Genomic DNA, 11,930 nt, shown 5'->3' with positions numbered 1-11,930 from the left:
CTTCTTTCCTGCCCTTCCATGTCTTCATTTCGAGTTGAATGAACTTTATAAAATGATGTCTAGGTAGTTCATTCATTCTATTGACTCAACGTGAAATACTGGAAAAAATACATTTTATGCAGTTTTTAACTAAAAGCTAATGTGAAAATGTTGGAATATGTACCAATATAACATGTTAAGCTTAAGATCGTTTTCAAATACAGTTTAAAAAACTACCTTGTATTCCTTATGCTAGAAATCTTAAAGAATATAATCCACCTTCTGAGTCACAATGTAGTTAGATTATATTTTATTAGATATTCTTTACAAATTTAAAATACGGCTATTTTTACATGCACAGAGGAAAATCGGTTTGGATAATTATATTTAGGCATCCATTAAAATCAACCACAAAATAGAGACACTTTATTGTGTCATTTATCAACATACTTGATATGTATATCTAAAGTGCATTATGTTACAAAAAATATAGAAATTCAGCAGCACCAAGATACATTTACAAAATAAATACATCAGTTGACAAAATAAATTATGGTAAATGTGATAATAATAATTGGATTAGCCTTGGGAAAAAAATATATTCACAATGACCAATGTGCAGTTTCATAGAGCAATCGGGGAGACAGTTTTATTCCAATGCATTTACAGTATTTACAGACAATAAATATTTCTAATACTTTCCATATGTTCACTATTACAGAATCCTGCAATAGGTCCTCGGAAGGTCTCTGCTGAAAATTTCAATGCCTCCTGAAAAGAGAAGGAAAGGAAAGAAGAGGAGAAAGGTTAACATTCTTTACAAATGAAAAGGCATAAAATAAAGGGTATTAATTAAGGAATACAGAATCACAACGGAAAGAGATTCACTAGACTTCTTGCAAATATCTCCTACAGGAGGTGCCTGTGGGGAGAGTCCACCTGGATCTCCAGAATCTCTATTACAGGCAGAGTCTTCATCCTGATTAGATGATTGATGTGGTGCAGAGAGAAAAAGTGCCTGTATTTCTAATTATGTTCTGTCACAGGGCCTGCATTTCTAATTATGTCCTGTGACAATTTTCCAAAGCTACCAGCTGGCAAATTTGAGAAGAAAAGGGGCAAATTTGAGAATTCAGAACTAAAGCTAGGTTGGACCATTCATCACCAAATACACCTCACTTAGAAGTTTATTTCCCAATGATGCCTGACTTACACAATCCAAAGTTTGTCAATTTTGTTCAGGTCTCATTTGGATAAACTTTCACTAAAATAATGAACCGTGGTGAAGGCAGTGAAAGTGAGGGACTTTGTGTAAATGTTGGAAGGATGTGTATTAAACGGTTTAGTTGATGATGTGATGATATCTGTCATTTCTTTAGCTGTCCTTCAACACTAATGAATGAAATTATTATTGAATTTTAGTTTTCAAAGCCAAGACTAAGAATTGTCTCTCACTTTGCTAGTGTTTTGAGTGAATTTTGCACTAGAAATGGAAAGGCCTCTTTTAAATAAGAGAGTAATTAAGAATAAATTGATTTAAATGTATAAAATAGTAGTATTACATATCACTGTGTGTTTTATTATTTAGAATTAGTTACCACTTGGGACTGACACCTTTTTTAGCCTACCTAGGTATTGTAAGATGGACTAGCAGGGTCTTCTCTGCTTTTCTCTTTCCTTTTCTCTTCTCTTTGGGTAGTCTATTTCAGTAACTAAGTATTCAATTCTAATGAAACGACTACAAAATGGAATTTGATTGGTGGTGTCCCTGAATTAACAGCCAGAGTTGTGGGCAGAGTCTTACATGACAAATGTATGGGCATTAGACCTACAAAAGAGCAAATTCTTGACAATTTCGGAGTTTTATGGGCAGCTTAAAGAAAGAAAAGCAAGTGGAGCATTTAGGGTGTTTTAATGTATTAAGGAATTGACCTCTTCACCAATGATTTCAGTTGGAATATTAAAATCGCTCCTAATTGCAGAGAAAAGAAGAGTTTAAGATTAAAATTTTACTGATGGGTGGATGTGGAAGGATGTAATGAATAAAGCCAAAAAAGATGACCTCAAAACTCAGTAATTTGTGTACTGTTCTGATTTTACAGTGTTGTTACACCAACTGGTATTTAGTGAATTGAGTTTAAGAATGACACAAGCTAGGAGGGAATGAATATTATTTTGAATAATTCTTTCCTCAGAAAGAAAGAAAGAAAAAGAAATAAGTTGAAGGACCAAGGAAAAGATTTTAAAATTATATTTCACCCTGTCCAGACAGTTTGCTTGTTCTCTTTCCTTCTGATTTTTCCTTTAACAAACACACATATTGCAATGGCCAAGTAAAACATATAACATGACCTAAAAGTATACGTGTATATTTATTATATGTGTGTGTGTATGACAACGCTTTAGAGTCCTAGCTCTTGTGACTACTGAAAAGCTTTTTATATTTTCCTAATTCAATATTTACCAAGGCAAAATGTATGATTTCTAATAAATGAGTCCTACTGTATCTAGATGTCTCACTTGCAACATCAAAAATTCTAAAATGTGATTTCCAAAATCTAAAGCTATGTATTTCCCACTGAACAGTTTACTCAAGAGAAAATAATTTTCTTTTTCTTTTAAAAAATGGTAGGTTCTTTTTAAAAATTCTACATATATTATAATACAGTTCATGCTTGCTACCTCAGACCTCTCAGATCATCATATAATAATACAAAGATACTAAAGAAAGGACATTAATAAAAGATTGGTCACTTGTAAAACCTTAAAATAGTATTCTAAAAGGGTTTTATTTAGATTAGAACATTTGCATGGACTTGTACATTCTCGTTAATACACTCCTAAATTTCCCCACTCTTCCCTGAACTTCTGTTGGGTTGTATTGGGACAGTGCCAACATCTGGCTGCCAAACAAACAGTTATTTCCATGAACTTCTCTCTCAAACGGGGAAGGGAAAGGAAAAGCAGAAACATTCTATTTCTTTCAGTTGTATGTCTGGATTTAATTAGGCCACTGCCTAATTTTCACTAGACTTACTTTAGCATAGGGATAGCTTTGGCTATAAGAATTGACAAGTGCTGATTTTCATTAATTCTCCAGATACCTAAAAAGCATTGCATATTTTAAATGAATAAAATACATAAAATTATTTATATTTCTGTTTTTATAATTCAAATATATATATGTACGCAGTAAGAAAATGAATAAAAATAGGTTTGGACAATAAAGTAGGGTCTTTGCATTAGTTATAAATATGCACAGTTAGGATGATAGCTTAAAACACCATGAATATGTGCCAAGGATTTACAGGATTTGTTACCCCTTATAGATTCATTAGATACTGGTGAATAGGACATTCACTGTGCTAAGGATTTCTCTAGTGCCACTGACTATTAATTACTGAAGCTGTACTACTTATCCAATATAATTGCTGTTTTATATGCTATTTAATAATGGGTTTGTCAACTTAACTCAGAGAAATGATGATAAATAGGTTCAAACTCCACTTTGAAACATCACTCTGTAATTCTATCTGTGCCAGAGTCAGAGGAAAGGACTAGAGAAGTAACAGGGGACTCCTTAAATAATGAGATCATTAATTGCATATGATGTGTTGTTGTGTTATTTTTCCCTTTCTTTCAACCCCATAGAAGTGCTGTACTGAAAAGTAAAAACAGAAAAAGGTCCTATCAATGGAAATGTGTGGATAAAGAAGCAGCGCTAACCCAGCACTAGTCTAAACATCAGAAAATGGTTAAATAAATCTAGTTCTGAGGACTGCCTATCCCAATTCCAAGAACTACTCAAGTCCTTTGAAATGCCTTTGTTTTCTATTTTATAAAATGAGATTAACATTTGCCCCCTTTTTTTGCCTCACAGCAACACACCCACCCACACACATATATGTGGATGGTATAATCAGTACTAGGTCTAAAAGCACCAAAACAATATGTTGCAATTTATTGAGTGTTTACTATATGACCGGCATTTAACACACATAATCTCATTTAATAACTCTATGAGGTTGGTACAATTATTATCCTCATTTCACAGGAGACAAAAGTGAGTTTTAGCAAGGCCGAGTAATCTGCCCAAGGTTGTGAACTTTAGTAAGTTCAGACCCAAGACCTGAGCATAAGTTATTTGACTCTAAAGTCTTTGAGCGTCATTACCACCTGGATGTATGAGCTAGGGAGAAACAAGCCACGTAAATGTGAAGTTTTATTATTCTACTGCATTACCCTAGAAAAGTTATTTCAACTTGCTAATGGACAAAGAGGTACATGAGAAAATTTTATATCCTTCCCAAGCTAATACTAAAAATTTTTTCAGAAACCATTTCTTTTTCATGAGCTGGGAGAAAACAGAGTTAAATTTAATTAAACAAATTTAAAGGGCATGCTTAAAAATAATTTAATTTCTTTAAATTAAAATACATTTAAATTGTAATGAAATAAATGTAATTGCTTTAAATTAAAATAAATTTAAAATTTAATTAAATAAATTTAATTAAACGAAAAGTGTGAATGACTCAGAATTGTTTATGGTAAGATATTGTTTTGCAGTGTTTGTTGATAATATACAAGCCTTCTGTGTTGTCCCTTGAAGTGAAAAAAAGGCAGAAATGGAAAACAATCAAGAAAGTTTGGTAATGTGTGAGAGTGGGTGAATAAATATGCTTTTCCAGTAAATTATGAAGATGGTCACTAACTTCAGCTTGAATAAGAACTGAAATTATTTAGTATAGTAGTACAGAATTGGTGTTAGGGTTGCAATGGTGGGGAAAGAGAAATGGGCTATAAAACCTGCGTGTGTGTGTGTGTGGAGGGGGGAGGTAAGGTGTGTTTAGTGATTGACAGGAATACAGAAAGGGAGAAAATTCTAGGTTTGTCCAAGCCAAGGCAGAAGGGAGGCTCTCAAACCCAACCGAGAGCCCCGAGGTGAGGTTAGGGGTGGGAGAACCGTGTTACCGTGAACTGAGCTCCAGCGACGTTGTGGAGATGTCAGACAGGTGGTCCCCTCGCAGCCCACTCCCAGCCACTCCCGAGTCTAACCAGGCAGATCGGGTTCGCCGTTTTTTCTTCTCCTGTTCTTTGCGTTTCCCAGGCTTGGCTTTCTTTTTCTTCCCAGGCGTCTTGAGGGGCTGCTCTTTGTATGTTTCCACCTTGTTGGTTTCCTGAGTCAGGTATCTGCCCTCATCGTCGGACCCGAATCGGACCGGGTGGTTCTTAGTGTTGGGAGAGGGCTTGGAGTTCGGGGAAACCTCCGAGGTAGCTCTGATTTCAGCTGTGTGGATTTCTGCGATCAGATGGTGAAGAAAGAATCTTCGCCTTAAGTCTTGGATGGACTTGCCCTTGTCATGGAGGAGCTGATGTTCAGACACGGCTCTTTTGCTGTAAGAAAGACATATCAGGAGGGGAAGGAAACAATTAAATTTTGGTTGCTGGTAGAGACAACAAAGATGTGAATAAATCCCTTTAGGTTTCTAGTTGGTTCTCCACAGGACACAAGCTGGAAAAGTAGCAAGCTGGCTGAGCAGGGAAGGGTAAATGTGGGAAGGAAAGAGGGGCTGTCAGGAGGCCCCAGCGCCCAGTCCCAGTTCTTCCACTCACTAAGTTCGTGACCTTGCTGCAAACAGGAGCATTCTTGGGCCTCATGGGCCTCATCTGTATAAAAGGAAGGGGTCAGATTCAGCAATTTCTATGCTCCTTCCCCGATTTAAAATGCTATGATTCAGTTATGTTCAGAAACAGACAGAAACTGCTCAGTTTTCTTTCACATTTTTTAGAGTTCTATTGGGGAAATAAATTCAGAAGTCCTAGCCTGAGAGATAAAAAGGAGGCTGCTTTTACCTGAGTACTCTCCCAAGCCTACACACACACACACACACACACACACACACACACACACACACACACACACACACACTTGCCCCATGAAGAAAATAATAATAATGCTGAATCTCACAGACCAGCAAGCTGTAAGAGTGAAAACAAACAAAGGCTGAAGGATGGAGTGAGTAGGAAGCCTGTCTAGGAAACCGTCTAAAGACTGAATTTTAACATTTTTGACTACTGGCTACCAAGAACTTATATTTAAAGGCCAAGTGTCAGAGAAAGAAAGAGCTCAGGTTTTTTTCTGTAAAGTACTGGGTGGTCTCCTTAAAATGGATTTCTTTGTGGGTTTAAATTAAGTGAGATCATTCTATTTTTTTCTGTGCTTCTAGTTTTTTTTTTTTTAATTTAGAATTTCACAGGGTATTATCCATCCTTAGTACTGAATTGTGAAGTTCAGTTTCCTACTTGCTTTCTTCGTCTTAAAACACGTCTAGGAACAAATATGAAGTAGTTTTTCTATTAAACTAACACTCTAAGGAAAACAAATAAACAGTAAAAAAAGAATAAATGAATTATCTGTCAATTCTTTTAGATGATACCCTGACTCTTGCTTAAATGTCCATCTGTGTATTCTTTTATTATTCTATGAGTACTACATTATTAATCATATTTAGGGATTACATACATTAATCAGTCATACCATGCCTGCTTCAACTGTCTTACCTAACTCCAATTTGTACCATTGGAATAGCCCTCCAAACTGGCTCATCTTCAAAAGCATGTGAGAGTATTTCACAGGGCTACATCACATCTATTCTAACTTCCCTCTGGGTCCCTTTGTTAGTACTACTTCTTTAACTCCTCTGAGAAACACGACAATAATAAATAGCATTATTATCCCTATTTCATAGATGGGGGTAGTAAGGCACAGAGAGATTAAATAACTTGCCCAAGTCCACACAATGAGAACTGGCAGAGCCAGGGCTCGAAGAACTAGGTCTTCTGATTCTAAAACCAATATTGCTTTTTCCTTCTTCTCAACCCTTTCTCCTGCCAAAGCCAGAGCTGAAGCCTATGTTGAGGAAACCAAGGGCAGAGCACAGGGTAATAAGCCACCATGACAATGGGCAAGCTGGACAGACATTTATCAGTTTCCTTGAAGACCAAAGCTTATCGCCCCCCAAAATCCATTTTTATCACCAAAATAAGGAGCTAGGATTTCTATAGTTTGAATTATCACTTGGGGAATGAGTCAAGAAGAGAGTAAAAGATGAAAATACAGTCATCATTTCTCTGGCACTTACAGCCAGAATGCCTGCTTCCTTCTAGTATTTTTTTGTGTGGACTGACTTTAAGCCATGTAGCTTGTTCAAAAAAGACATGACTTAATGGAAAGGAATTTAACAGGAGCCTGGTTTAAATGAGGCATGGAGGAGTCTCTCTTCTTTTTGAAGGTGCCACATGTGACTAGATTAAAATTCACTTACTCTGTGGCAATAGTTAGTATTCCGGAAACTTTTAATAACCTATGAATTTGAGGCTTTGGTATAATATATTTATATTCTCCAAAAATATTTTTAAAGAATAGGACTGCTATAATTGCATATTTCATAAGTATTGCAGTTTAATAAGTATATTTTAGCAAAATGTCACATTAAAAAGCAGTTCTTAGCCAGTGATAATTTACAGTATTTGGTGCTTTTATTTCTTTCTCAATTCCTGGCAGATATCCTCCCTATCTGCATTGCTCTCCAAATGTATAATACAGCCCATTTTAACTTAACCCAAAACCAAAACTTTTAATGGCTGGTCTGTTCTAATCAAGCCACCATTGCTCATGCCCCTTCTGACTGGCATCTATGCCTGTCATCTTGGCCAGCCTGTCATATGTGAGTCACAGTGCCTTCTTAACTCAAGAGCTTTACTTTCCCAGGCTGGTTCTCATGGGAAATGCAGCGATCATTCTATCCTTCTACTTTATAAAAAGCCCACAATATGGCACAACTCTGTCCAGTTTAAAATAGTGCATTTCTTCTGAGGTACAAAGCTTTCCATCTGCCTTTTAGGGGAAATTGTTAGTACATTAGAAAACACAAATTCTCTTAAATGCTAAATCTGAAATGCTGTTAGACAAATAATACTTCAAAGACTTTTCTGCATTTAAAATATTGTGAAGAAAAAAATCTCTTATTGGAAAATTGCATTAGAGGATAGGAATATAATGATAACTTTATCATCAACAAGGAATAAGGTTCATAAAGAGTTCTATTTATTTCCAAAATAAGACATGAACTAACACAGGGATAAATATCTAGATGTACAATCTAGATATACTTAGGTGATGAGTAATAAATTCAGATTAAGGATGTTTTCATTTTAGATAACTCTGAATATCTGAGTTGTAAATATGGCCTCAATAATAGTCCGTTATTCAATATGTTCATAATCATTACATAGTACAATGGTTCACATGGCATTTATTACATGCCAAATCTCCAACATGGAAAAACAAGTAGGTTATGCTTCATGGTCTCCCTTGATTATTGAAAAAAAAAATTGCAAAAACTTGGGGAAAAAGCTTAATACATAACTCTTAAGTCAGTCAAAACATAGCTCTTCCGCTTTAAAGAAAAATCACTCACTCTCAAGGGAGTTTTCAGGAAGGAAGATGAAATTTCTAAGGAACTATCAAGGAACAGAGGGAATAAACAGTGATGGAAACTCCTCTTCCAGCACAGGAAGAAGCAGTGTGCTTGTGCTGATGCTAAGCTCCTAAAGGAAGGACTCTGTGTTTGAAAAGAAAAGTTTTGTGGTACATGGTAGAGACAGGGTTAGGGTGTTAGAGTTAAGATGACTCACCAGAAGTCCCTTCCAACCCAAATGACTCAGTCAAAAGTTATGCTTTCCATTAAGTGGAACAGACCCAGTCTGGCTCCCCAGCAAATCAGCCAGTGATGTTTTAGGTTTCTGAATCTTCTGGGGTTCCCTCTCTAACCAAACACAGAGGTAGCCACCTGCCAAAAGCCGTGCTCATCTGGACAAGAATACCCATAGCCACACTTTCCAATCTCCAACTTAATTATGCTCAAGCCCCATTAATTAAAATCTTCTGCACTAATAGGTCCAAAAATTCACAACTTATAATTGCCTCCTTTGCATGGCATATTGTCCCTTAAAAGTTAGCCCCTAGTTGAAAAAAAAAAACAAAACTGTACTTCTAAAGCAATTTTCCTAATACTTGGGAAGTAACATGGTTTGATTTTATGTTAAAATCTCTTTCAAGAAAGTAGCTTGATTTAGCGTAATAGTAGACTAATGTTTGGTCCAGCACATAAAATTTACTGTTACTTGGCAGCAATGCAAAAATAATGACTTGTTTTTTAAAACTCTATTTGGCTGTAATAATTTGATGAAGGATCTGCATCTACTGATGATTTCAGTCTCCATGAAAAATGAAGGTTGTAATGTGATGATCTATTAGCCATTAACTATGAGAATGTTTTGTGGTTGTTTTATAACCATCTGCTGAGTGTGACTGTTTAACTACAATATTATATTTCACCCACAAACAAAACTATAACAGAGTCTCTGGCTGCTAAATGGCTTCTGATGTGTATTTTGCAAGGTGCAACAAAGAAAGAGTTAAAAATATCCTTTAGGACAGCTTAACACTGTTTTCATGCCATAACTGCAGATTTAATCATGGTTCATTCACTGTTTCTCAAAAAAGAAAACAGGTATTTCTTAAGCAACTTAAAAGAAAAAATTGGCTCTGTTCCAAGCCAAATAAATACAGTATTTAAGTGTGCTCTTAAAAATTCAGTCTTCATCTATATGCATGTATGTATTTTAAATAATTAAATTTAACACAAGTCTCAAAAAGAGCAAAAAGTCTGAAGACAATTTTCAGAAATATAATAGCAAAATGTTGATTTGAAGAATACAATGCAACTTTATCTTAGCACAATGTTCTACACAATTTGCCTTAGGAGATTCATAATAGATTTTCATTTTGGTGCCAAGGTTCAGACATGTCTAAAGTAATTTCATTTAAGGATTTTCTGCTCTAATAATAATAGACCAAGGGCACATATAAAACAGTTGCCTTTTTGTACACCCTTGGGAATTTACAAGGAAGCACCATGAACCTGATTGGAAATACTAGATATTGCTATTTTTACTGTTAGTGTAAAAGTTCTTAATTCCTTCTCGAGTCAAACTTTTCTCAGTTCCCAAATTTTATAGTTTTCCCATTCTGAACCTGAGTTTGAAGCTTAAATATCACCCAAAGATGGTATTACACACTTAGTAAGTGCTAGGTCCAACGGATTATGAAGATAGGGTTACTCTACCGCTGTTCCAACTTTTAGTCATACAACATAGTAATCTTTCTCTGGTGTGCTTGGATGTAGATTACTTCGAAGTCAAAGTTATCTTTAAAAGAATTACCAGATGAGAATGCCAAAATACAAGTTTCCAATTAGCAATGCAAATATCTGACTCCAAGAAAAAAAAAGTTTCCACACCTAAAATTCATTTTGGAATCAAGCAGTTTAGCTTCCCTGAACTGTATCAATACTATCGTTGGAGCTGTGCCACTGCAAAGTTGTTACTATTTTATTATATAATATGCCTTCATTATGTAATATGGTCCCATTTTATATGCTTGAAATTATGTCATTCATAATAAAATTAGGTTAAGGTTTTTGCTTTTCACACACAAACTGTTACTGCATTCAATATGTATACGAGCGCACCGACACATGTCTCCTGGATCCCTCACCTTCCTCTGAGTTTCAAAACCTTCCCAGGTCCTGAAAGTCACCCTTTTATTTCAGTAGAGGCAAAGGATCTTCCCCCAGAGGAGATTCTGTAAAACACTCCCTCTTACGGAAACACACATAAAATTTGTCTCTTGCCTGCTCCCCTTCAGGTTCAACTAGTTCTCCCGCCGTATTTGAGGACCCGGGCTCAGCCCCCGCAGGTAGCTCGATGGCCCTTCTCTCTAACCCGGGCGAGGAGCATCGGTGACAGCTGTGAACCCTCGGCAGCGCCCCAGCCTGGCAGCCTCTCCCCCTGGCTTCCCAACCCCGGCGCCTTGGGGAGGACAGGACACTTACAGCCGGCGGCCGAGCCCCTCCACCGAGCGCCCGCAGGAGGGCACCGAGTAGCTCAGCAGGAACACTGCGACGCTCCACTGCTGGACTAGTCTCCGCAGCATGGTATCCTCTCGCTCTCGGGTCCTGCAACAGAGTGGAAAGAGACCCAAAGTGTCAGTCCGGACTCTCCATCTCCCCGCACTACCCCGCTCCCTCTTTTGGCAAACTCTCAAATAGCCTCCTCCTCATCAAGGGCATCTCCCAAATTGCAAAGAAAAAGAAAACTTTCTCTGAAGCCTCTCAGCACTTACTTATTTTTGGAACCAGCTACTCCAACTGTGCTTTTTCCAAACCACACGGGCAAAAAGGGACCAAAAAGAAGAAAACAAAAATAAAAATAAAATAAAATAAATCAGAGGCGCTTGCTCTGAAAGAGCGAAAATGAAATGTTTTTATATATATGCACCAATGATGCGTAGTGTGTTTACACGTCTCCCATAGCAATGTCTAATTAATGTGGCCAACAGTTCTCCTGGGCTGGTGGAGCAGAGCTGACACCCTCCTAAAAGGAGAAAGTTTCCCCCCCTGGAATCAGCTTCTTTGCGAACCAGGCCCTCTGGTTCCAGAGCCACTTGCAGCGAAACCCACATATATATACAGAGTTGTCTGTCTACCTCCTCTGGTGGGCTGGTTGCTTCCGGAAAGTTGATTCCACACACCCTGAGAACAAGTTTCAAGTGCGTGTGTCGTCGATCAGCAGGGCCAGGTGGCAGCGCGGGCGGATGAACAGCGGCGCGGAGGGGCAGCGGCGGCCCGGCTTCACGGGCTGGGAGGCATGCTGGCCGGGCGGCGCAGGTTGGAGGCGAGCTGAGAGCCGAGCAGAGGAATGTTCACACGCTCCGAGGCAAACCTGCCGGAGAAGTGAGCGAGTCGCAAAGAGGTGGCGCCCTAGGAACGCGCGCGGGGCGAGCGAGGGCGCGGGCGAGCGGGCGGGCGCGCGGGGGGCGGGGGCGG

General features: G+C 37.8%; 1 protein-coding gene across 2 annotated transcripts in view; it reads right to left on the bottom strand.

The window, feature by feature from the left end:
• Positions 1 to 268: 268 nt before the first annotated feature.
• The window catches only part of PTHLH (parathyroid hormone-like hormone), a 14,218-nt gene continuing 2,556 nt past the window's right edge, over positions 269 to 11,930 (bottom strand). Inside the window, exons 2-5 of one of the 2 annotated variants that reach the window (XM_008592006.1) lie at positions 11,591 to 11,826; positions 10,938 to 11,060; positions 4,951 to 5,373; positions 269 to 750 (exon numbers count right to left, since the gene is read on the bottom strand). In XM_008592006.1, the coding sequence (XP_008590228.1) occupies positions 741 to 750; positions 4,951 to 5,373; positions 10,938 to 11,038 (534 nt within the window). In that variant the 5' untranslated portion in view covers positions 11,039 to 11,060; positions 11,591 to 11,826 and the 3' untranslated portion in view covers positions 269 to 740. Of the gene's footprint in view, positions 751 to 4,950; positions 5,374 to 10,937; positions 11,061 to 11,227; positions 11,256 to 11,590; positions 11,827 to 11,930 lie in introns of those variants that run through there. The other variant, XM_008592007.1, reaches the window with a different exon arrangement.

The sequence above is a fragment of the Galeopterus variegatus genome, unplaced genomic scaffold (genome assembly GCF_000696425.1).
Source record: "Galeopterus variegatus unplaced genomic scaffold, G_variegatus-3.0.2 Scaffold7492, whole genome shotgun sequence".
Lineage (NCBI taxonomy): Eukaryota > Metazoa > Chordata > Mammalia > Dermoptera > Cynocephalidae > Galeopterus > Galeopterus variegatus.
This window is presented reverse-complemented; position numbering and strand designations above follow the sequence as displayed.